The 24,839-nt window shown below is 40.4% G+C and overlaps 1 protein-coding gene across 1 annotated transcript in view; it reads left to right on the top strand.

Moving 5' to 3' along the window:
• LOC127570985 (collagen alpha-3(VI) chain-like) overlaps positions 1-24,839 on the top strand; it is an 84,394-nt gene that overhangs the window by 43,934 nt on the left and 15,621 nt on the right. Inside the window, exons 13-20 of the mRNA XM_052016956.1 lie at positions 115-177; positions 3,703-3,768; positions 8,354-8,407; positions 12,055-12,090; positions 19,742-19,804; positions 21,493-21,555; positions 22,882-22,944; positions 23,849-23,911. Of these exons, the coding sequence (XP_051872916.1) occupies positions 115-177; positions 3,703-3,768; positions 8,354-8,407; positions 12,055-12,090; positions 19,742-19,804; positions 21,493-21,555; positions 22,882-22,944; positions 23,849-23,911 (471 nt within the window). The remainder of the gene's footprint in view (positions 1-114; positions 178-3,702; positions 3,769-8,353; positions 8,408-12,054; positions 12,091-19,741; positions 19,805-21,492; positions 21,556-22,881; positions 22,945-23,848; positions 23,912-24,839) is intronic.

Genomic DNA, 24,839 nt, shown 5'->3' on the forward strand with positions numbered 1-24,839 from the left:
GGCAGTCATTTTGATTAATTAATTAGATCCAACCTATAGTATGAATTATATATGATTGCTACAAAAATATTTCTACGCTCTTCTGATATTTAACATATTGTTCATAATTTGCAGGGCAGGAAAGGCCAAAAAGGAGACCCTGGTGAAATTGGTAAAGCAGGTTTACGTGGAGACCACGTAAGTAAAACCATATCTTCTATCTCTGGTTAAAACAAATCTCTGAATTAGATGTTTATTCATTTCATACTTGAGCATTTGATGCTTTGATACATGCACTGGAATTTCTGCTGAGATGTTTAATTTTTGAATCTGCCTGAAATTAGTAAACTTGCACACAAGATCTAGGAATTTCAGATGCAAACCACATTCAGTTAAATCTTGTTTCTTCATTCTTTTGTGCTAGTTGGAAAAAAACAACAAATCCAATAAAATGCAGTTTACATCTACTAATTTTTTTTACACCCACTGATCTTTAAAGGTTGCATGGCAGGACAATATGGGGTGCTTTCCTTTTGTAACTGAGCCTTAGAATACAAGAGGGGGGATGTTATGATAGAACTGTGTACAGCATGAATTAGGCTACAGCTGGCGTGATGCATACAATTATGGTCACTGCAATCCAGGAAAGAAGTGGTTGCACTGGAGAAGGTGCATTGGAGATTCATAAAGAGGCTACCAGAATTAGAAAATAGTAGCTACAAGGAAAGATAGGATAAGTTGGAGTTAGCAGTGTGGTCAAAACCTGGTGCAGATGTTTAAAATACCTGCTAGAAGAATTTGAAGGAGGAAAACATTATTCACCCAGAGGGTGTTAAGGGTTTGGCCCTCACTGGCAGATAAGATGGTAGAGACAAGGAACCCTGGCACAATTAAACAGTATTTGGACTGCGGTGTTACAGTTTAGTGCAGGAAGGGGGGATTTTACTGGAAAGCAAACTGGGAATGAACACAATAGTCCAAATGTTCTTCTCTGGAGCTTCGGATATGAAGGGGCGGCCTGGTTGAGGTAGATAAAATCGTATGAAGTATATACAGGGTAGATAGTCAGAGTCTTTTTCCCACAATGGAACTGTCAAACACTAGAGGTCATAGCATTAAGGTGAGAGGGGAAAGGTTTAAAGGAGATTTATGTGGCAAGGTTTTTATACAGAGTGGTAAGTACCTGGATTGCGCTGCCAGGGGAGGTGGTGGAGGCAGATACGATTGCAATGTTTAAGAGGCATTTAGACAGGTACGTGAAGAAGCAAGGAATTGAGGGGTATAGACAACATGCAGGTGGATGTGCAGTTTAAATTGACCTGATGGTCAGCACAGATGTTATGAACCAAAGAGTCTGTTGCTCTGTTGTTCTGTTCTATGTTCTATGTCCACCTTCCGTGTCATAAAGCTTCAGTAATTCTGTGATTCTATGAAGGTGGCCTGTCCACAACACAGTCTATGCCACAGATCAAGGTAATCAAAAAAGGCAACTGGCACTAACTGCAATCATTTGTGGGGTTTGAAATAAATTTTTTAAGTTAAATAAAAAACATTTTAAATCACAGGAACGAGACATTTTTGAAAAACTCTTAAATATTCAAATATTAAAATATATTCTCAAATTTAGAAGAATAAAAAGGCATAACAATGAATCATTCAAAGTTTTTTGGGGACTTGACAGGTAGATATAATGTTAATGTTTCCTCTAGTTGGGATGCGAAGAACCAGGAGTCACAATCTAAAAATAAGGGGTTAGACATTCAGTATTGGCACAGGAAGAAATTTCTTCACCCAGAAAACAATGAATCTTTGGATCTCACTGCAACGAAGGACTTTGGGGGCTTAGATGAAGAGTACGGTAAAAATCAACTGATTTGTTTGGACATTAAGGGAACCAAGGGATATAAGGTTAGTGGAGGAAGATTCCACTGAAGTAAAATGGTGGAAGAGGCATTAAGGGGCACATGGCCCACTCTTGCTTCTATCTCTTATGTTCAGGGAATAATTTATGTACATTTAATATAAAATTATATTCCTAAATTTAATGTTCAGTAATATGCAGCTGAGTTTGATGGAAAAGTCAAACAAAAATTTGGATGGAAAAGAAACCTCAGTTTTGATGCTCAAGTTGAGCGTGGATTACTGATTACATCTGTAGCAGAAACCTGGCTCCCATCAACTGAAGTTATGTTTGGGCTATTTTTCTCCTTGGAGAATAATTTAAAGTGCTGGAATGACACAAAGACCCATTAAAAATCTGACAATCTTCAGCATAAACACTGTAACAAAAGCAAAGTACTGTGGCTGCTGCAACTCTCATAAAAATCGAGACTGTCAAAATATCATCATCTTCAGAGGTTTCTGTGGAGAGAGTGAGAAACAAGAGTTCACAATTTGGGTCATAGATCTTTCTTCAGAATTGGAAGAACTTAGATTGTAACATTGTTAAATCTCTAACAATGCAAGTGGACAGCCAACAGGGAAGGGTGTGGTGGCTTAGTCGATTTCAACAGTTCATTTAATAATTTTAGATCATCAGCACATTTCCCTGGAGTGGTGGGGTGCTGGTAATGATTCTGCTACAACGTTCACAATTCTTGTTGACTCATCTTATTTTTCATCGTTGCTTGGTTACCACTATTTTGGCCTTTCACCATTATTCCATTTGTCACTTATTCGCTCTTTCTTTCCACTCAGTTACATCAACACCCAATTTCATTGATGAGGAAGTTACTTTTTCTTTCCACTTCCCATTTTAACTGGTGCTGCAAATGATTTTAAGCTTCATCCAGTTCGAATGAAAGGTCATCAACTTGAAGTGCTATCTCTGTTTCTCTCTCCACAAATGCTGTCTCACTTGCTGACTATTTCCAGCCTTTTTATTATTTTAGCTCATCATCATATCATCCAATAGTTTTTATAAGGAAAATGGATTTTATTGCATCCTACAATTCATGCCATTGTAGGATGGTGGACAGGCAAGTTAGGGGTGGTTGTAGTCCACGTGCATCTGCTGAATGCAAATTTCCCATTGGGCCTGTGTACAGACCGGAGTTTGAACCATATAACTCTGACTCAGATACAGAAATACTACCATTAAACCTGAGAATTTTATGCTTCAGAATGGGGCTTAAACGTGATGAATATATAATCATTGTGGCACTAAACACTTATTAAAGCTTAAATATTTTAATGGAAAATTTTAGCTGCTGTTGAAGTGAATATCAACTGGTAGATTAGACATGTATCAAATAATCCAAATAAAAACAGAAAATGTTGAAACAAACTCAGCAGTCTGGCAGCATGAGTGGAGAGAGCAACCGGGTTAAAATTTCAAGTTGATGACTGTTTGTCAGAACCAGGAAATATTAGAAAACAAGCATTTTTAAGTTGCTGAGGAGAAAGGATGGAGAGGATAAAGGGAATGCCTGTGAAATTGAATAGTTGTATTTGTATGAATACTAAATTACACTGAGTGACCTTTTAATTCTTCTACCTGTATATATGAAGGCTTTATCACTTAAACTAACAATGTCATGCTTCATCATGTGTCTTATGTATTACAGGGACAGATTATATTTGTTTATATTGTATGCAGAATACATCCAAATTAATTCCTGGAATTACTGTTTTATAGAAAATATATGCTTCAGTATAGAATTCTGCTGAAAACTGTATTCCTTGCTTTCGGTGAATTAATGGATTTTATTTCATTTTTTGAAGGGTGAATTTGGCAAGGACAATAAAATTCCAGGTCCAAAGGGTGAAAAAGGTGACATTGGATTGGCGGTGAGCTATGTTCATATTTCAGTGTATGTATGTATATATGTATGTATGTGTATGTGTATATATATATATATATATATATATATATATATATATATATATATACATACACACACACACACACATACATATATATATATATATAATATATATATATATTTATATATTTATATATAAATATATATTTATATTTACTAATTATCACATCAGATTTTGCAGAAAAAAAATGATGGTATGTGACCGATGCATGCCATTGTTAACCTGCAAATCATCCAGCCACTTGCTGCATGGTAGAAACTCCCCATAAAATAAAGAAAAATGCAGATGCTGGAAGTCGGAAAAACACCAAATGCCAGAAACACTCAGAAGGAAACGGCAGAAAGTGTGGAAAGGAAAGCAGTTAGTATTTCAGGTCCAAGACCCTTTGTCAGAACTGGAAGAAAGAAAAAACCAAATGTAGTTTTCAGGAACAGTGAGGGTGAGGGAGGAATAGGTAAAACAAAGGGAGTACTTCTGATAGGGTGAGACCAAGTGGGTTAATGGGGGCACTTACAAGCCCATTATACTTCTTAGTCTAAAAGGGATTCCCCACAGCTGGTCATTTGCTGTTGCTCCATCATTAACTTTGCAACACACAATTTTAGGCTTAATTTGATGTGATTTTCAAAGTGATGCTGACTATAGACATTAATAGTGCAATAAATTCAGCAGGGGACTTACTGTGGTAATTATTAGCACAGGTACTCTTCAACTGACAATTAACAATAGTCCAGAAGGCAAACAACTAAAACTGCATGTTCCATTCCACTTGGTTTTAAAGGTTCAAATTTAAAAAGTAAGATTTTTTTTATTACTTTTTCTGGAAAGATTGATGTAAATCAATCTTTCTTCTTCGTAGAATCATAGAGTCATACAGCAAACAAATAGGCCCTTAGGCCCGCCATATCCATGCCAACCATGCTGACCACCAAGTATTCATCTATACTAATCCTATTTACCTGCACTAGGTTGGTCGTCTTCTATGCCAATGGCAATTCAAGTATTCAGCCAGATATTTTGCTACAGTTTTGAGAGTCTCTGCCTCCACTGCCAGTTAGGCAGTGCATTCCAGATTCCAACCATCTTCTGGGTGAAAAATATCTTCCTCAAATCACCTCTGAACTGCTAAACCCCTACCCTAAACCTATGCCCTCTATAGAAGTCTCTACTATGGGGAAAAGTTTCCTACTATATACCCTATCTATGCCCATTATAATTTGCTATATCTCTCTCAGATTGCCCCTCAGTCTCCTCCATTCCAATGAAAACAATACAAGCCTATCCCATCTCTCCTCATAGACTGAAGCCTTCCACCCCAGGCAAAGTCTGGGTAAATTTCCTTTGTACCCTTTCCAGTGCAATAACATCCTTCCTGTAATGTGGTGACCAGAATTGTACAGAATACTTCAGCTCTGGTCTAACTAATGTTTTATAAAGTTGTAACATGAGCTCCATGCACTTATCTTCTATGCCCAGTGCTGCCAACTTCAGGGATCCTTGGACTTATCCAGCAAGGTTCCTCTGTTCCTCAATATTCCCTAAGATCTGACAATTCATACTGTTTGTTCTACCCTTATTAGCTCTCCCAAAATGCATCTGCTTGCACTTTTCAGGATTACATTCCATTTACCATTGCTCCTTCCAACTTACCAACTGATTAATGTCATTCTGTAGCCTAGGACTACCCTCCTCACAATCAACAATGCCAACAATTTTTGTGTCACTTGCAAATTTACTAATTATACTTCCTACATTCCATCCAATTAATTAATGTATATAATGAACAGTGAGGATCCCAGAAACAATCCCTGTTTTACACCAGTCACTGCAAGCATCACCATCACCCTCTGTCTCCTATCATCAAGATGACTTTTGATCGAATTTGCCAACTTGTCCTGGATCCCATGGGCTCTAACCTTTTGGACCAGCCTTCCATGTGGGCCTTGTCAAAGTCTCATGTAGGGTTTATCAGTCAGCCTGCCCTCATCAATATGTTTTATTACTTTTTTGAAAAACTCAATCAAATTGGTTTGATAGGATCTTCCAAAAAAGCTATGCTGACTATCCCTGATCAAACCCTACCTTCCCAAGTGTACATTAGTCCTGGCCCTCAGATTTTGTTTGAATATCTTCCCTACAACTGTTGTTAGACTTGGTGACCTATAATTACCTGGCTTATCCCTACTGCCCTTCTTGAACAAAGGTACCACTTTTGCTGTTCTCCAGTCATCTGGCACCTCTCTTCTTTGTATGTTATTTGGCATTGGATGTATTGCCTTCAAATTGCACTCCTTTTTCTGTCAATGCTAATTTTGCAATCAATTTTATTGAGTAGGGAGATTAAGCACAATCCATCTTGACATCGATACAAACATCATTCAGAGCAAGCAGGGAGGAAAATAGAATCTGTGGTAACATTGAAGATTTTTAACACCAGTATGATTGGTTGCTCCTGTTCTGAACAAAGTTAAGGTGAAAGAACTTTTGCTCTTCCATAACTCAACATTGAATCAGAATCATATATCGTGAAATTTGTTGTTTTGCGGTAGCAGTACAGTGCAGACATAAAAATTACTATAAGTTTTTAAAAAAGAATAAATAAATAAATATAAATGCAAAAGAGGAATAACGAGATAGTGTTCATGGACCATTCAGGAATCTCAGAGGGAAAGAGGCCGTTCCTAAAGCATTGAGTGTGGGTCTTCAGGCTCTTGTACCTCCTCCTGATGGTAGTAATGAGAAGGAGGTATGTCCCAGATGGCGAGGGTCCTTAGTGATGGATACCACCTTCTTGAGGCACCACCTCTTGAAGATGGCCTCAATGGTGGGGAAGGTTATGCACATGGTGGAGCTGACTGAGTCTACAACCCTCTGTAGCCTCTTGCGATCCTGTACATGAGAGCCTCCATACCAGGCAGTGATGCAACCAGTCAGAATACTCTCCACTGATATAGACATGGAGTGGCATGGTGGCACAGTAAAGTGATGGATGACACTGTCAACAATGCTTCCAGTTTGGGTTTCACCAGGACTACTCAACTCCAGACCTCATCACAGGCTTGGTCATGGACCAAAAAGCTGTGGTGAGAATGAATGTCTTTGATGCCAAGTATGACATCAAGGCACACTGGTAAAACTGAATATTCATCAAGAGGAAAACCTCACACAAAAGAAAATGTCTGTGGTTGTCTTATGTCAATCATCCCAGCCTTAGTACATTGATGCAGGAGTTCCTCAGGGCAGTGTCCCAGGGCTGACCACCTTTAACTGCTTCATCAAAGACTTTCCTTCCCTTGTAAGGTCAGCAGTGGGGATGTTCACTGATGATTGCACAATCCTCAATTCCATACCAGCAAATGAAGCAGTCCATTCCTGCATGCAGCACGATCTAAACAACATCCAGACATGCAGACATGGGCTGAGAAGTGGTAAGCAACACTGGCATCACAAAAATTCAAGGCACTGACCATGTCTAACAAGAGAGAATCTAACCACCTACGCTCGATATTCAGTTTCATTACTATCACTGCCATCAATACCTTGGAGGGTCACCACTGACCAGAAGCTGAACTGGACCAGCCACATTAATACTGTACATAGCTGCAAGGGCGAGTCAAAGGCTGGGTATGTTGTGATGAGTGACTCACCTCATGATACCCCAAAGCCTTTTCACCATCTACAAAGCGGAAATCAAGATATGATGGAAAACTCTCCACTTGTCTGGATGAGTGCAGTGTCAACAACTCTCAAGAACCTCAGTACCATCCAGGACAACACAATCCATTTATGTGACACTAAACATTCACTCCCACCATCACCAGCTCACAGAGACTGCAGCATGTACAATCTACAGTACACACTGCAGTTACCTGCCCAGATCATTCTGACAACATTACCCACACCATTTACTTCTACCATTGACTTTGATTAGGTTCATTAAACAGATAACAAATAAATCTGTTTTTTAAATCTCTCTCAAAAACAAAGTTGAATGTATTCACAGAAGAATGGAACAGTTTTAATTGCAGAAGTTCACAAGAATAGTTATTTAATAATGATATCATTGCAATCTTCTACAATTTTGTGCTAATTGTACTCTTTCTATCATCCATTTCAAAACCAAAGGGTCTTTGGCATTCATTGAATGTACATGGAGTACTTTAATACTCCCTGGAGATGCACAAGAGCACTTTCAAAATGCTTGTGCCTGTCCAATTAAGAAAATTAAGAACTTAAAAACTTGTCTGTTCCATCCAAAGTGACAATGTCGATTCCAACATCCCACAGTTTACAGTTACGTATTTAGTATATTCAAAAAGCACTAGAACATGAGTGTACTGTATGAATATTTAGGACCCAAGTAAAGTCATACCACAGGATCCATGGATGGCATAACTTACAATTATCCAATGAAGTTTAAGTGTAATTTCTGTACAATTGATACAAATATATCCAACATAATTTCCAAAACCTTGGTATGTTTCTTTCACTTTTACTCAATGGATCTGCAGTAGTAAATGAACTAACAATTACACTTTTTTTTAAACAGGGTGATCCAGGAGGGGATGGTGCTCCAGGAAAACGTGGTAGGGCAGGAAATCCTGTAAGACATTTTCTTTGTTTTTAATCTGAAAGACTGCAGTTAATACAATTCTTTATTTCATACAGTACATAACCTCACTATTGCTGTTGACTTTGCTCCAGATTCTTTAGCTATTTAACATTACTCATGGGTCTGGGGGTGGGGAGTTCATGGTGAAGTGAAGGTTTGTCAGTGAAGAGTAAATTTAATTATGTGCAATTTGGGTGATATCAATTAGGTACTATTTCACATCAATAGATCTCATAAGTTTGACAGACATGTGCACTGCTGAATACATACTGACTAAAGTCAAAATTATTTCTCATATAAATTGAGGTAATATGCACCACCTAACCTTCAGCTCATTATGATGGGGGAAGAGGAATAAGAAGTAGTTATGGACATATAGTATCATAGAATTGTGGCTCAGATTGTGGTCATTTGGCCCATTGAGTTCATGCCAATTTCCTGGTGAGTCCCATTCCTCTGTTTTTCCCTGTACCCCTGCAGATAATTTCCCTTCAAATGCCTATCCAATTCTCTTTCAGAGGTCAGATTATAATCACTCTCAACATAAAAAAAGTTTTCCTCACCTCCAGTCCCTGTATCTTTCATATCATTTTGAATCAGTGTCTCTTGATGCTCGAACCATCCAGCTTCTCTTCACTTTATCTACAACTGCCATAATCTTGCATGTCTCCATCAACTCTCCCCGAACCTTCTTTGCTCCAAGAAGTACAAGCCCAGCTTCTCGCATCCAACTTCGGAGGATTCAGTGGCTTAAGAAAGAAAATGTTTGAAATCCTTCAGATGTTTTAATGAGCTGGAGAGGAACTTAAAAAGCAGAACCTCAAATGTAGTGATCTCTGGATGGCCCCCAATGCCATGTGCTCATGAGATTGGGAATAATAAACTAAAGCAGGTTAACATGTGACTGAAGAAGTATTGCAGCATGGAGGCTTCACAAAACAAGATTATCGGAGCAACTCTGGAACAAAACATGGATGGGTTGTGCCCTATATGGTTAGGATCAATGGCCTCACAAGAAGGCTACTTAATACTGTAGGGTATTTAACAGAGAATGGACCTCGAGAAGAAACATTCTGGGAGAAGAAACATGGTGCACAATCAATGGGAAAGTATGTACCACTAGTGTGAAGGAGGGGTCAAATAAAAGGGCTCTGACATGATGCAAACTGAAATAATGGTTATTTCTCAGTTAGAGTAATGCTTTCAATGCTGAACACCACACTTTACAAAGAATGTTAAGATATTGAGACAGTGTGGAGAAGATTTCCTAAAATAGCAACTGAGATGAGGGATTCAGTTCAATGGGGAGACTGAAGAAACTGGTATTCTTCTCCTTAAAGTGGAGGAAAGGTTTGATTGAAGTGTTCAAATCAGTGAAGGGTTTTGATAAGGTAAGGAGCGGGTATTCCAAGTGGTGGAGCCGCGTTGTGGTGGATCAAGTGGTGAACAAGAATGACAATCCATTGGGGTCAGGGATGATGATGTCCCAGTGAATATTTTATCTGTGACACAAAGCCTACAGACTTATCCAGAAATGGAAACTTGGGACATATATATTCCTGAATGGAATGGGTGGGCCTGGATTGTTGATCTGGATTGTAACATGTTGTTCCTGGCATTCTCACTGTCTTGTTTCCTGTTGTTTTTTTTTCTGGCTTCAAGTTGCTGTCTTCCTTGCAGCAACACATGGTCTCCTGTGAGTTGGTGTCAAAGTTGCACTTCATCATGCTTGTCTTGAGATAGCTCTGAAGATGATCTTCTTTTCATATACCATATTTCTTTCTGACATTGAAGGAGGCCATTTAACCTGCTGTCTATGCCAGCTCACAGGACAATCTCATTCCCTCACTAATTTTCCTTGCAACCTATTCTTCCCACATTCCCATCAGCTTTACAACTATGCCCCAAAGCTGACTTCCTCATGGATCAGAGTAAAGCACGTGGAGACTAGACGGTTATGTGATGCTTTGCTTTCCCTTCCTTTGAATGTTATTATTGAAGAAGGGATATGTTGTGTGTTATATGTCTATTGACAGTATTTCCTTCCTTAAGGCTGTAACAACTTTTAAGAATTGTTTCATGTGCCAATCTGCAGACTGGTGTTCGAACAGTGTTTCAGGACAGAAAGGGCAAAATGAGCTTGTTTGCAACAAAGCGACTGTAAACATACCTGATGTCTTGTAGCTGCCTCTTCATGCTGGTTCATGGTGAGGAACTTGCATAGTTTCCAATCGCATCATCCTCTGCTAGTCTGCTAGTTGCTGAAGGACTTGGAGAGTACTGTATATGGAGGTTTTGTTCAAAATAATTGGAGTCTGCCTAATATTGCAGCCTTCATCTACCTCCATGACCATTGAGATGCTGACATAGCGTCATCCGCTTCTCCACTGTCACACTTTTCCCACTCCTGTGTCATTCTCACCATGATAGCAGCATTCTCTGCTGACATATACAGTGGCTGCCATAAGGAAAGGTTCTTTTAAGCATCTACCCAGTACCCAAAGGTCAACATGGCAATCTCTGTCATATCTCATAGATTGGTACTGTCTGCTGCATTATGGAGACAACCCGAACTCCAGACTTAAGGAGAGGACACTTCAGCCCACAAGAACAAGCAGAAAGGACATAGGAATTTGGTCACTTTGCAGGCTCCTTCAAAGTCTAAGTATTCAGAAACTGCACTCATGTTCTTAGGATGACCTTCTTGCCAGGAAAGGTTAGCTTTAGCCCTAGCATATTCTGTTGCATAAAGAACAAGTTGGCACTGTTCTACCAAGCCTACCTGGGTCTCTCTGACTCATTGGAAGAACTTTTACATTATCTTATTGCAGATTCCTGTCATTCAGTGGCAACATTCCCCATAGATTGAAGAGTGTTACTTAAATTGTGCTCTATTGTTGTAAGAGCAGTGAAGGCAGACTGTACATTCTGTTTTACATGCTGAGAATTGTAAGAAGTTGCAGTACACCAATAGGGAACACCAAGCAGAAACTAGTATCAACTTTGGAATAGCATCACACAGGGAAATTAGGCAATACTGTTCTGTGAACCACACAGCTAAAGTTCTAACTATTTGTGTGACCTTTGCAAACAGTGTAAGGGTGACCTACAATGTTGATTTAATTCCAAGTAAATGCATGGAGTAATTTCCATGTCTTTGTCTTATAACTTTATGACTTTGTTGAATAAGAATTCGTTCTCTCAAATAAGCAGCTGCAGTTTTATTGATTTTCACTCATTAGCTATCTCTCTCTGGATTGTATAAACACTCCTTAAATAGAGAATGAACCAGAGTTTTAGAAGTTAAAATTAATAGCACATCTGTGGTTTAGTTCTTAATGACCCTCTTCTAACCTCTCGCTGCTCACTACCCTTTCAACCTCATTCTACGGTCTAAAACCAGGCTCCACCAAGATCTATTTCCTGTGCAAGACATTCTCCTTTACTTCATCATTCCCTAGAACAGTTGAATCTGAGTCAAGTATTAAACATTAATATAAAACTGTTCCCTTTCTCATTAAGTGTGATGTTCTTTGATGACTGGATATTAGAAAAATAATCTCCAAAAATGTTAAGATTGGCAAACCATCATCTAAATATATCAGGTAATTTAACTTGTAACATTTTATTTGTTTTAGGGTCTCCCTGGTCACAGAGGCCCATCTGGGAAAGATGTGAGTTTGATCATTTTTTGCATTCAAATTATTCTCACTGCTTTATGTATTGTAGTGCATATCGCACAATCCTTATCTGGGATTTTTGTGCATCAAATCTGATAGAGTGCAGTCAACTTTTCCGATCCTGTACATTCCTATCTTCCAAAGTAACCAACAAAACTAATGAGAATATGATCGAAATATGAAGTTTTAATTCACACATGAGCTTTTTAAATTCACATTGTCAATTCTGTGCCACTACTCAGCTGCTACATCTGTGCTTGATGTTGTTATGGCAATGCTTATTCAACTAGCCAGCTGCTGTTGGAATTGGAACTGCTTGTAATTAAGCAAGTCCATACTTATTTTTGCAGGATGAAACTGGTGAAGCCAGCAGTAAATGTCTAAATATAATTTCTCCTTTAAACTATGTGGCTTAATTCAGAAGATAATATCAAGAACTTTAGGTCTGGAGTCACAAATAGGGCAGGTTTCCATTCCTGCGGGATATCTGGGAACCAGATATGTTGTTTTATAACCGACCTATATCATAGTTACCATTGTTGATACTGGTTTGGTATTCCAGATTTATTAAACCGAATTTAAATACCACTGTTGTCTTGGTGGGATTCAAATTCAAGTCTCCAAGTCCATGGTCCAGGTTTCTGCTAGTCCAGTAACTAATGTTACTTTATTTGTGAAGATCACAAATGTGATTGACATTTTTAAGGAAGGAGCTAAGACGAAGGCAGGGCAGTAGACATTGTTTTTATGGACTTTAGTGAGACCTTTGACAAGATCCTGCATGGTAGGCTGGTTAGAAGTTAAGGCACATGGAATCCAAGTGAGCTGGCTCATTTGGTTCCAAAATTGGCTTGGTGAGAGGAAGCAGAGGGTGGGAATGGAAGGATGCTTTTCAGATTGGAAATCTGTGATCAGTAGCATACTGCAGGAATCAGTGCCGTGTTGTTTGTGATATATAGAAAGAAATAGAAAAACTACAGCACAGTTCAGGCCCTTCGGCCCACAAAGCTGTGTTGAACATGTCCCTACCCTAGAAATTACTAGGCTTACCCATAGCCCTCTATTTTTCTCAGCTCCATGTACCTATCTAACAGTCTCTTAAAAGACCCTATTGTATCCGCCTCCACCACCATTTCCAGCAGCCCATTCCACGCACTCACCACTCTCTGAGTAAAAAACTTATCCCTGACATCTCCTCTATACCTACTCTCCAGCACCTTAAACCTATGTCCTCTTGTGGCCACCATTTCAGCCCTGGGGAAAGGCCTCTGACTATCTACCCGATCAATACCTTTCATCATCTTATATACCTCCATCAGGTCCCCCCTCATCCTCCGTCACTCCAAGGAGAAAAGGCCGAGTTCCCTCAACCTGCTTTCATAAGGCATGCTCCGCATTCCAGGCAGCATCCTTGTAAATCTCCTCTGCACCCTTTCTATAGCTTCCACATCCTTCCTGCAGTGAGGTGACCAGAACTGAGCACAGTACTCCAAGTGGGGTCTGACCAGGGTCCTATATAGCTGCAACAATACCTCTCGGCTCCTAAATTCAATTCCCCGATTGATGAAGGACAATACACCATATGCCTTCTTAACCACAGAGTCAACCTGCACAGCTGCTTTCAGCGTCCTATGGACTCAGACCCCAAGATCCCTCTGATCCTCCACACTGCCAAGAGTCCTACCATTAAGACTATACGCTGCCATCATATTTGACCTACCAAAATGAACCACTTCACACTTACCTGGGTTGAACTGCATCTGCCACTTCTCAGCCCAACTTTGCATCCTATCTATGTCCCTCTGTAACCTCTGACAGCCCTCCAAACTATCCACAACACCCCCAACCTTTGTGTCATCCGCAAACTTACCCACCCCTCCACTTCCTCATCCAGGTCGTTTATAAAAATCACAAAGAGCAAGGGTCCCAGTACAGATCCCTGAGGTACACCACTAGTCACCGACCTCACGCAGAATACAACCCTTCAACAATGACTCTTTGCCTTCTGTGAGCCAGCCAGTTCTGGATCCACACTGCAATGTTCCCTTGGATCCCATGCCTCCTTACTTTCTCAATAAGCCTTGCATGGGGTATCTTATCAAACGCCTTGCTGAAATCCATATACACTACATCTACTGCTCTCCCTTCATCGATGTGTTTAGTCACATCCTCAAAAAATTCAACCATGCTCGTAAGGCAGGACCTGCCCTTGACAAAGCCATGCTGACTATTCCTAATCATATTATACCTCTCCAAATGTTCATAAATCCTGCCCCTCAGGATCTTCTCCATCAGCTTACCAACCACTGAGGTAAGACTCACTGGTCTATAATTCCCTGGGCTATCCCTACTCCCCTTTCTTGAATAAGGGAACAACATCCACAACCCTCCAGTCTTCTGGAACCTCTCCCGTCTCCATCGACGATGCAAGGATCATCATCAGAGGCTCCGCAATCTCTTCCCTCGCCTCCCACAGCAGCCTGGGGTACATCTCATCTGGTCCCGGTGACTTATCCAACTTGATGCTTTCCAAAAGTTTCAGCACCTCCTCTTTCCTAATATCTACATGCTCAAGCTTTTCAGGCCGCTGCAAGTCCCCACTACAATCCCCCAGATCGTTTCTGTAGTGAATACTGACGTAAAGTATTCATTAAGTACCTCTGCTATTTCTTCCGGATCCATACACACTTTCCCACTGCTGCACTTGATAGGCCCTATTCTTTCGTATCTTATCCTCTTGCTCTTCACGTACTTGTAGAATGCCCTGGGGTTTTCCTTAATCCTTCCCACCAAGCCTTCTCATGCCCCCTTCTGGCTCTCCTAATCTCCTTCTTAAACTCCTTCCTATTAGCCTTATACTCTTCCAGATCTCTAACATTACCTAGCTCTCTGTACTTTTTGTAAGCTTTTCTTTTCCTTTTGACTAGATTTATTACAGCCTTCGTACACCATGGTTCCTGTATCCTCTCGTGACTCCCCTGCCTCATTGGAACATGCCTCTGCAGAACTCCACACAAATTTCCCCTGAATATTTACCACATTTCTTCTGTACTTTTCCCTGAGAACATCTATTCCCAATTTAATCTTCCAATTTCCTGCCTGAGAGCCTCATAATTCCCTTTACTCCGAGTAAACACCTTTCTAGTCTGTCTGTTCCTATCTCTCTCCAGTGCTAACGTAAAGGAGATAGAACTATGATCACTATCACCAAAATGTTCACCCACTGAGAGATCTGACACCTGACCAGGTTCATTTCCCAATACCAAATCCAGCACTGCCTTTCCTCTTGTAGGCCTATCTACATATTGTGTCAAGAATCCTTCCTGAACACACTTAACAAACTCCACCCCATCTAAACCCCTCACTGTCTGGAGATGCCAATTGATATTTGGGAAATTAAAATCCCCTATCATAACAACTCTGTTATTCTCACACCTTTCTAGGATCTGCTTCCCTATCTGCTCCTCAATATCCCTGTTACTATTGGGCGGCCTATAAAAAACACCCAGTAAAGTTATTGACCCCTTCCTCTTCCTAACCTCCACCCACAGAGACTCCACAGACTGTCCCTCCATGAAGTCCACCTTTTCCGCAGCCACTATCTCTGATCAACAGTGCCACTCCCCCACCTCTTTTGCCTCCCTCCCTGTCCTTTCTGAAACATCTAAAACCCGGCACTTGAAGCAACCATTCCAGTCCCTGAGCCATCCAAGTCTCCGTAATGGCCACCACATCATAGCTGCAAGTATTGATCTAAGCTCATCAGCCTTGTTCATAATACTCCTTGCATTAAAATAGAAACATCTCAAACCTGTCTGAGCACATCCCTTCTCTATCACCTGCCTATCGTACCTACTACTAGCTTTCTCTATTTGAGAGCCAAACACCTCTTCCCCAGTCTCTCCAGTTCAGATCCCACCCCCCAACAATTCTAGTTTAAACTGTCCCCAGCAGCCTTAGCAAACCTCCCTGCCAGGATATTGGTCCCCCTGGGATTCAAGTGAAACCCGTCCTCTTTGAACAGGTCATACCTGCCCCAAAAGAGGCCCCAGTGATCCAGAAATCTGAATCCCTGCTCCTTACTCCAATCCCTCAGCCATGCATTTAACCTCATCCTCATTCTGTTCCTATACCCACTGTCACTTAGCACAGGCAGTAATCCGGAAATTACTACCTTTGAGGTCCTGCTTATCAACTTCCTTCTTAATTTCCTATAGTCTTTTTTCAGGACCTCATTCCTTTCCCTACCTATGTCGTTGGTACCAATATGTATCACGACCTCTGGCTGTTCTCCCTCCCCCTTCAGGATATCTTGGACGCGATCTGAAACATCCCAGACCCTGGCACCTGGGAGGCAAACTACCTTCCGAGTTTCTTTCCTGTGTCCACAGAATCACTTGTCTGCCCACCTAACTATAGAGTCCCCTATCGCAAGTGCCCTCCTCTCTCCTTCCCTACCCTTCTGAGCCACAGGGCCGGACTCTGTGCCAGAGACACTGCCACTGTTGCTTCTCCCAGGTAGGCTGTCTCTCCCAACAGTACTCAAGCAAGAGTACTTATTGTCAGGGGGTACAGCCACAGGTACCTGACTCTTCCTCTTCCCCCTCCTGCCTGTGACCCACTTGCCTGACTCCCGTGGTCCTGGTGTGACCACCTGCCTATAACTCCTTTCTATCACCTCCTCATTCTCCCTGACCAGACGAAGGTCATCGAGCTGCATCTCCAGTTCCCTAACACGGACCCTCAAGAGCTGCAGCTCAACACACCTGGTGCAGGCGTAGCCTTCCCGGAGCCTTCTTAACAACCTGGATGTGAATATAGGAGGTATAATTAGTAAGTATGCAGATGACACAAAAATCAGTGGTGGTGTGGATAGTGGGGAAGATTACCTATGGCCGCAGTAGGATATAGATCAGTAGGAAAGCTGAGCAGAGCATTGGCAGATGGATCCCTATAAGAGCAGTGAAGGCAGACTGTACATCCTGTTTTACATGCTGAGAGTTGTAAGAAGTTGCAGCACACCAATAAGGAACACCAAGCAGAAACTAGTATAACTTCAGAATAGCATCACACAGGGAAATTAGGCAGCACTGTTCTGTGAACCACATAGCTAAAGTTCTAACTATTCGTGTGACCTTTGCGAACAGTGTAAGGGTGACCTACAATGTTGATTTAATTCCAAGTAAATGCATGGAGTAATTTCCATGTCTTTGTCTTATAACTTTATGACTTTGTTGAATAAGAATCTCAATAAGTGCGAAGTGATGCATTTTGGGAACTCAAATAGGGCTAGGACATGTACAGTAAATGGTAGGGTGCTAAGGGATGTTGATGAACAGAGGGACCTTAAGGTTCAATTACATAGTTCCCAGAAAATGGCAACATAGTTAGATAGGGTAGTGAAGAATGCATTTGGCATGCTGACCTCCATAGGTCAGAGCATAGAAAATAAAAGTTGGGACATTATGTTGCAGTTGTAGAAAACACTGGTTAGACCGTACTTGGAGTATTGTGTGCAGTTCTGTGTGCCACACCATAGGAAGGATATGGTTGCACTGGAGAAAGTGCAGAGGAAATTCACCAGGAAGTTGCATGGATTGGAGGACTTTAGTTATGGGGAGAGACTGGTTACAGTGGGCTTGTTTTCCTTGAATTGAAGGAGGCTGAGGGGTGATCTGATTGAGGTATATAAAATTAGAATAGACATAGATGGGGTAGATAATTAGAATCTTTCCCCCATGATAAAAATGAGGGCAGAGGTTTAAGGTACAAGGAAAATGTTTTAAAGGGGATTGAGTAGTAAGTTTTTTTTACATAGAGAGTGGTTGATATCTAGAACATGTTGTCAGAGGAGGTGGTGAAATGAGATATAACCATTACAGTTAAGAGACATTTAGACAGGTACTTAAATAGGTAAGGCATAGAAGAATAGGAACCTAATGCAGTCAAATGAGATTAACGTAGATGGGTAAAAAGTTGGCATGGACCTGGTAGGCCAACGACCTGCTTCCATGCTGTAGATCTCTATGAACTCGGCAACCTCATAAACTAAGAATTTAGACTTGCATATAATCTTATAGTTTATTGTTAATTAGATATCTAATTAAGAAATAATTAATGCATATCAGTCATATTTTGAATAAGATAATCCAAAATCCCATATTCTTTCAGCAGTGGATAACAAAACATAATACGTGATAGAATAATAGACTTAAAAACAAATTCTGTTATTCTTAATGGAAGTTGATTACAGTGGAAGCTTTAAGTACATTACCAATGAACCACTTTTCACATGTAAGTGATAACAACGTACTCAAAAATGAAACACCAGCCCGTTTAGCCTGACATCCAAAATATATACTTCCAGTAAGCTTTTAGGAGATGTTAGCCTATTTATTTTATTTGGATCCACCTGTCTTATAGCAGTGTTTTATGAATATGTTAAATATTTGTATGAGAAAATCATTGATCATTTCTTCCCTCATGCATTCTGTGAGAATGCTTTAGCAGCCTCCTGGCGTTTGTACTACAAACAGCAATTTAACATTTTCCATTTGGCAAAAACTGTGTGGTCTCACATAATGAGGTCCAGTTTTCCCCTTATCTCAACTATTAACAATTTCACAGGCAGAACTCTCAGGATGGTGCTCATACTGTAAAACATGTTGTACCATGTAATGCACACTTTCACACTCCAACTGTCTCATTCCAAACATCACACTTTGTTCCAAATGAAAAGTAATCTTAAAAATGGAATGAGAAACAGACATAGGTCAGGAGCATAAAATTTGCAAGTATTTTACTGACATCCAATTGATTACAAGAAACTCATCATGGATGGATGTTAATATTAATGATATAAAATCTGCTTGACCTTTCATACACTGCTTGGTTGACAAAAAATGCTCCAATTTGCAATCTGGTTGATAGCTGTTAAAACATTCACTGGCTGGGAGTGTTGGTAGAGACATTCCATTAGGCTTTAATGTGAGTTTGGGCTCAGTTTGAAACAACTGTTACCAGTATGATAGTACAATGTTCAGCTTTAAAGTTTCAGGATAACTATTACCCAAAAGCTCTGTTAATCCATTACCCAATCATTTGGAAATCCTAATGGTTCAGCATCTGGTTTACCAGGTAATGTTTTTCTGACTCTCTTCCAAAACACCAGGGCCCTAGTTCCTATGTTCTCTTCCACTCACTGGGTCTAGGTTCCCATCCTCCCTTCCCCCTCACTTAGGCCCCAGTTACCAAATTCCTTTCCCATTAACCTGGAGCTCCAATTCCCACTTTCCCTTCCAACTCACCATGTCCCTAGTTTTCCATGCTTCTATTCATTTCAATAGGGCTCTGGTTCCAAGACACTCTATCAAATGACCTAGGTCCAGTTTCCTGTGCTTCGTTTAAAATTACCTGGTTCAATGGAATTTGTATTATCATACTGCTTAACATCTTAAAAGATACAAAACAAAATAGACCAGGAATTTTGCTAATCCGGCACCACCAAAGTTCTGTGTGTGCTGGATTATCAGAGTTTTACAGTATATTGAAACTTAAAATCAAGTGCAGTTTTTCAAAAGCATGGTCAAATTATTCCAAATTAGAGATCTGTATCAACAAATAATACTTGTCTGTTTCTGTATAGGGTCAAAATGGAAAGCCTGGTAAGAGAGGTCGCAATGGAAATCGAGGATTCCAAGGCCCACAGGTAGGCACAAGTAACAATGAGCATTTAATAAGAATCTTAGTGGTATGGAAATTGACAGTATGACTGCTCTAATTTGATTTAATCTCTTTTATTATTTTGATTCGTGCATGTTCATCTTGTTTTATTGCTGTCCTGCCTTCAAGGATATTCTTTCCCATTTGACAAAATTCTGTTTCTTCACGAAACAACCAATTCGACCATCAAGGTTGTTACAGTCAAACCTAACCCCTGTACTTTGTCAACACCACAAAGTAAACTGTTAGAGACATTGGGTAGGAGGGCAAACACATGAAAGCAAGTCAAAAGCTCAACATATTTCAATAGGAGATAAGTTTGGACAGGATACATGATGGGCTTCAAATTTGTTATCGCCCAGTGTACATTACTGTCCAGTGTCAATGTCATTACTCTCATTCAAAACAAGAGAAAAAAAAACATCAGAACCTGGGGCAAACCTTGTCAATAGGTCATTACTAGGAACTAGGAACTATGCTAGCTGACAGACTTATTTCAAAGAGGTCTCACTTCCTGGGTGAATTTCCTTGACTGCTTGTAGCACGCATGGCTTGATGAACTCTATGTAAAAGGCTAGCTGCCCACTGGTATTAGCTGAACCACTCAAAAGTTGGCTCTAACAGAGGCAACCTTTTCTTCAAATTTCCTTTTGAAGAGTTATTGCTGGCTTGCGAGGAATTATTTTGGACAGTTCAAACATTTCTTTCCTGCATTCATCCATAAACTCAGAGAAGCTTGGTTTTAATTTAACTTGGTTCCAACCTGATGGCAAAAATAATGAATTAGAAATGTTTTCACACAAAACAATGTTCTTGTGTGTACGTGGAAGAATTTAATCTAAACCAGGATATATATGAAGAATGTTTTTGATTAAATTCCTTTGTGTAGCACACAAAGCTCAATGTGTGAGTCATGTAGAAGGATATATTTGGTCTGGGACCTCTGAGTCCATGGTGCACTTAAGCTCAGAAACATCTGGACAAGGGGAACGGTTTTCAAATGGAGTGCGGCACACTTGGACTTCACTCACATGAGGTTCATTTGCATAGGCGTGTCTAGTGAGCAGAAACAAACCTTCAGAAGGCAGGTTTGGCCTAAACATGGGACTCTGAAAGGGAACAGGCCTGGGTCCATGACTATGGAGTCCAGTAAATGGATCTTCCTGTGCTTATTGTGCCTTTTAGAATTTTACTTTTACCCCTCAGTCCAATCCCATCACCTTCCTTTGCTGTAAATGCACTTCAGGCCCCCACCACTGGACTGAACCCAATCATATTCTCATCAGCCCTGATATTACCCAATGCATCCCACTTGATATCACAGATTGAAGAGTGACCTTCCCAGTTCCCAGCAATGGCCAGTCCCCACCACACTACCCATCACAACCCTCTGCCCTCATCCAGCCTAGGGCCTCAGGCCTCGTGTGCTTTGGAATTTTGCAGCGGGAGAAAATGTGCTTTGGCGTATAACCACTTTACACTATCTTTTGAGCCATGGAACCATTTCTAGACAGCATCAGCAAATAAATTGACAACATAATTTTTAGAACGGTGAAGATTTTATTTCTACATCCACAGATAAACAATAAAGGAATCAATTATTATCTGTTACATTGTAACATTGACCTGTCCTCATCAACATCTGTTGCCAAAAAGTGTCCTTTCTTTTTACAGGGAAAACCAGGTCCCCCTGGGCCACAGGGGCAAAAACGAGAACAAGGAGCCCGAGGTCAGCAGGTTTGTAGATTTCGGTGCATCTATTTGATGCATGCGATTTAGGTCAGGTTTGTAAAGTGTAGTTGTTTATCTGACTCATTGCAAGCGAGATTATGGGCCAAGTTAGAAACAGTATAGTTGTGAAAGTTAGAGTATTGCATGTGTCAGTAGGATCCAGTTGCCTTGGGATTGAGAACTTATCGCATAGACTCATAGAGTCATAGAACTGTGCAGCACAGAGACAGGATCACCAGCCCACCATGTCCATGCCGACCTTTTTGCCCATCTACACTAATCCCATGGGCCTGCATTAGGACTGCATCTATGTCTACTTAAGTGTCTGCCCAAATGTCACTTAAAAGTAGTAATTGTATCTGATTTTACCACCTCCTCTGACAGTGCGTTCCAGATATCAGCCACTCAGGTCCACTTTAAAACTCCTTCCTCTCAGCTTAAACCTATGCTGCCTCCTTTTTGATACCATGGGGGAATAATATTTTGACTATCTACTCTATCTATGTTTTGCATAATCTTATATACTTCTATCAGGTGACCCCCTCAGTTTCCTTTGCGCCAGGGAAAACAAGCCCAGCCTATCCAATCTTTTCCCTTAACTAAAATCATCCAATCCTGGCAACTTCCTGGTGAATCTCCTCTGCATTCTCTCTAGTGCAATCACATCCTTCCAATAAAGGTGCACAAACATCTTTCAACATAAAGTCCTCTAGACTGTTTGTGCATAGAGGAAATTGCACTTTCCATAGATCCAATGATAATTCATTCATAAAGTCATATAGCACAGAAACAGGCCCTGCCAGCTATCAAGCACCCATTTACATTAGACCCATTTTAGTCTCCCCACATTCCAACCAACTCCCCCTAGATTCACCTACACATTAGGGCCAATTTACAGTGTTCAATTAACCTTTCAACTCGCATGTCTTTGGGATGTGGATGGAATCTGGAGCACCCAGAAGAAACCAAGTTTCGGGCAGAATGTGCAAATTGCACAAAGACAGCACCCAAGGTTGGGATTGAACCTGGGTTACTGGGGCTGTAAGGCAGCAGCTCTACTAACTGCTGCCTGTGCTGTCCTTATGAATTTGTATCAGGTAATGATCCCTTATCAATTCTATTCCATTAATTTAACATCCATGTTAAATTAGGCTTTGTAATGCAAGCAAGGAACACTGTAGTCAGATCAATGTTACTTCTTTTTTTCAAATAATTTCTCAGGACTTTGTTACTCTGGTGACCAGACTCTCAAATTATAAGGAAGGTTGAAACAAGGGGATTGGTCATACAGCTTTAATTAATCAAAATTTATGCATATCAATCATACAATAGGGTCTACCTGGAAGCGAAGGTGAGCAGGGAATTGAGGGGATCCTGGGACTTACAGGACGAAACGTAAGTAGCATTTTCTGTTATTTATCATTACAGCAAAAAAAGGTATCATGGAATGGAATGCTTTACTTTTGGTGAATGTTATCTGTGGTAGATTTAAAATACACTTTTATGGAAACTCTGCATTTTGCTTGATCTGAAAGTTACTTAAAATTACTGCAGGATTAAAAAATAATTCAGTGTGTGATATCTCAACTTGGGTGGAATGACTTCATAATATTTATTTTAATGTATCTGTGAGAATGTTCCAAAAAAAATAAGGAGAATTAAATGGCTTAAAGTGGAAGGCAGGAGTGCTTTACATAAAAAGTACCTACACTTCCTCCTCCTTAAACCTACTTCACTTTCTGTATTGGTGTATTCCCAGGCATACCTGTATACAGAGAAATCATTCTCAAATACAAGTGTTAAATTCATCATCATTTAGTTAATGTAACAGATTACACTATCCGTCTCTGCCACATCATATAAGTCAGTAATAATGTCTGATTCTGATTCTGTCCCCGGCTCCACACCACCAGCAGGTCAGATCCTGACTCTGCCTTGATATCTGCGCTGCACAGCTATGAACAGACAAAACATACCTTTTGTCTTTCTATTTTCTTGGCATACCTGCCTGTTAATTTTCAATGATTTGTTTGCAAGGATACTGGGGTCCGTCTGAACATTAACAGCTTTCAATCACCCATCACTTAAAAATGCTTTGCCTTAATGGTGAATATAACATATCTCCAATATTACTTTTGACAAAGAGCAAGAAACTCCATCCCAGTACCCAATTATTACCCCACACTAATTTGACTTAAACAGATTATCCAGTCAGCAACACATTGCAGTTAGTGGAAAGATGCCATTTGCAATTAGGCTCTTTTATATTCATAATTAACCAGTGGGAATTATTTAACAGGGTGAACCTGGAAACCCTGGGGAGAAAGGTGTAAGTGGACCACCCGGACATCGTGGCTCAATGGTGAGTTTGTGCTTTTTTTTAAAACAAAAAATACTCATTCTCTGATGAAAAGGTGCAGTAAACAAGCAAGAAGTCAGAATGAAAGTGGCAGGATTTCTCTCCATTAAGTTTTATCGCCTGGAATGTCAACAGTGGTTATCCTGATTTTTTAATGTAACTTCAGCAGAAGCTATAGACTGCAGCTTGCATCATTTCTCTGAGAATGGCTAAGTTATAGTGCAGATCCATTCCCTCCCCACCCACCACCACCATTTCTTGGCAACTTGATTACCTTTCATAACGGGAGATGACACAAGTCATTAGGTATGGAAAACTCCCAGTCTCACAATCAGCCACAGCAAATTTTGTCAGGCTGAGCTCCAGCATGAAGATTCCCTCAGTGGGATTGTTGGTCAGAAGGCCCAGAGTGGTGATAACCAGCTTTAGTAAGTAGCCTTCTGAATTTCTGTTTATTTAAAATCAAAGGAAGGCAAATTGGGCTCATTGGATATCACAGCCTCACAATTCACACAGAGGATTTAAGCTATCAGTGCACAAATGAAAGGTTACAAATTCACCGTCTATTTTAAAAGGTTCATCATACACCTGCACCGCCACCAGCCCCCCACCCACCCCCCGCCAGTTTGCCCTTGCTTCTTCCATCTCATAAATTGTTGCTGTGGAGAGACACACAGTTCTGCAGGTGTTTATCAGTCTTTGACATGTCAAACAGATATGTGAACCTATGAAAATGATGGACTGGGAAAAGACCAGTTGAAACCCTATTCAATACAAGATGTTAAGTATCATGACTCCCATCTTCTCTCCAAACCCTACGATGCTTTCATCCACCTGCAACCAGCAGCCATGTAGTCCCATAGAAGAGATGAAAACCATTGCATGATTCTGAGCACTTTGTGTCAACAGGCTCTGAAAAGACATAAGCAAG

Source organism: Pristis pectinata, chromosome 5 (genome assembly GCF_009764475.1).
Source record: "Pristis pectinata isolate sPriPec2 chromosome 5, sPriPec2.1.pri, whole genome shotgun sequence".
NCBI classification, from domain to species: Eukaryota; Metazoa; Chordata; class Chondrichthyes; order Rhinopristiformes; family Pristidae; genus Pristis; species Pristis pectinata.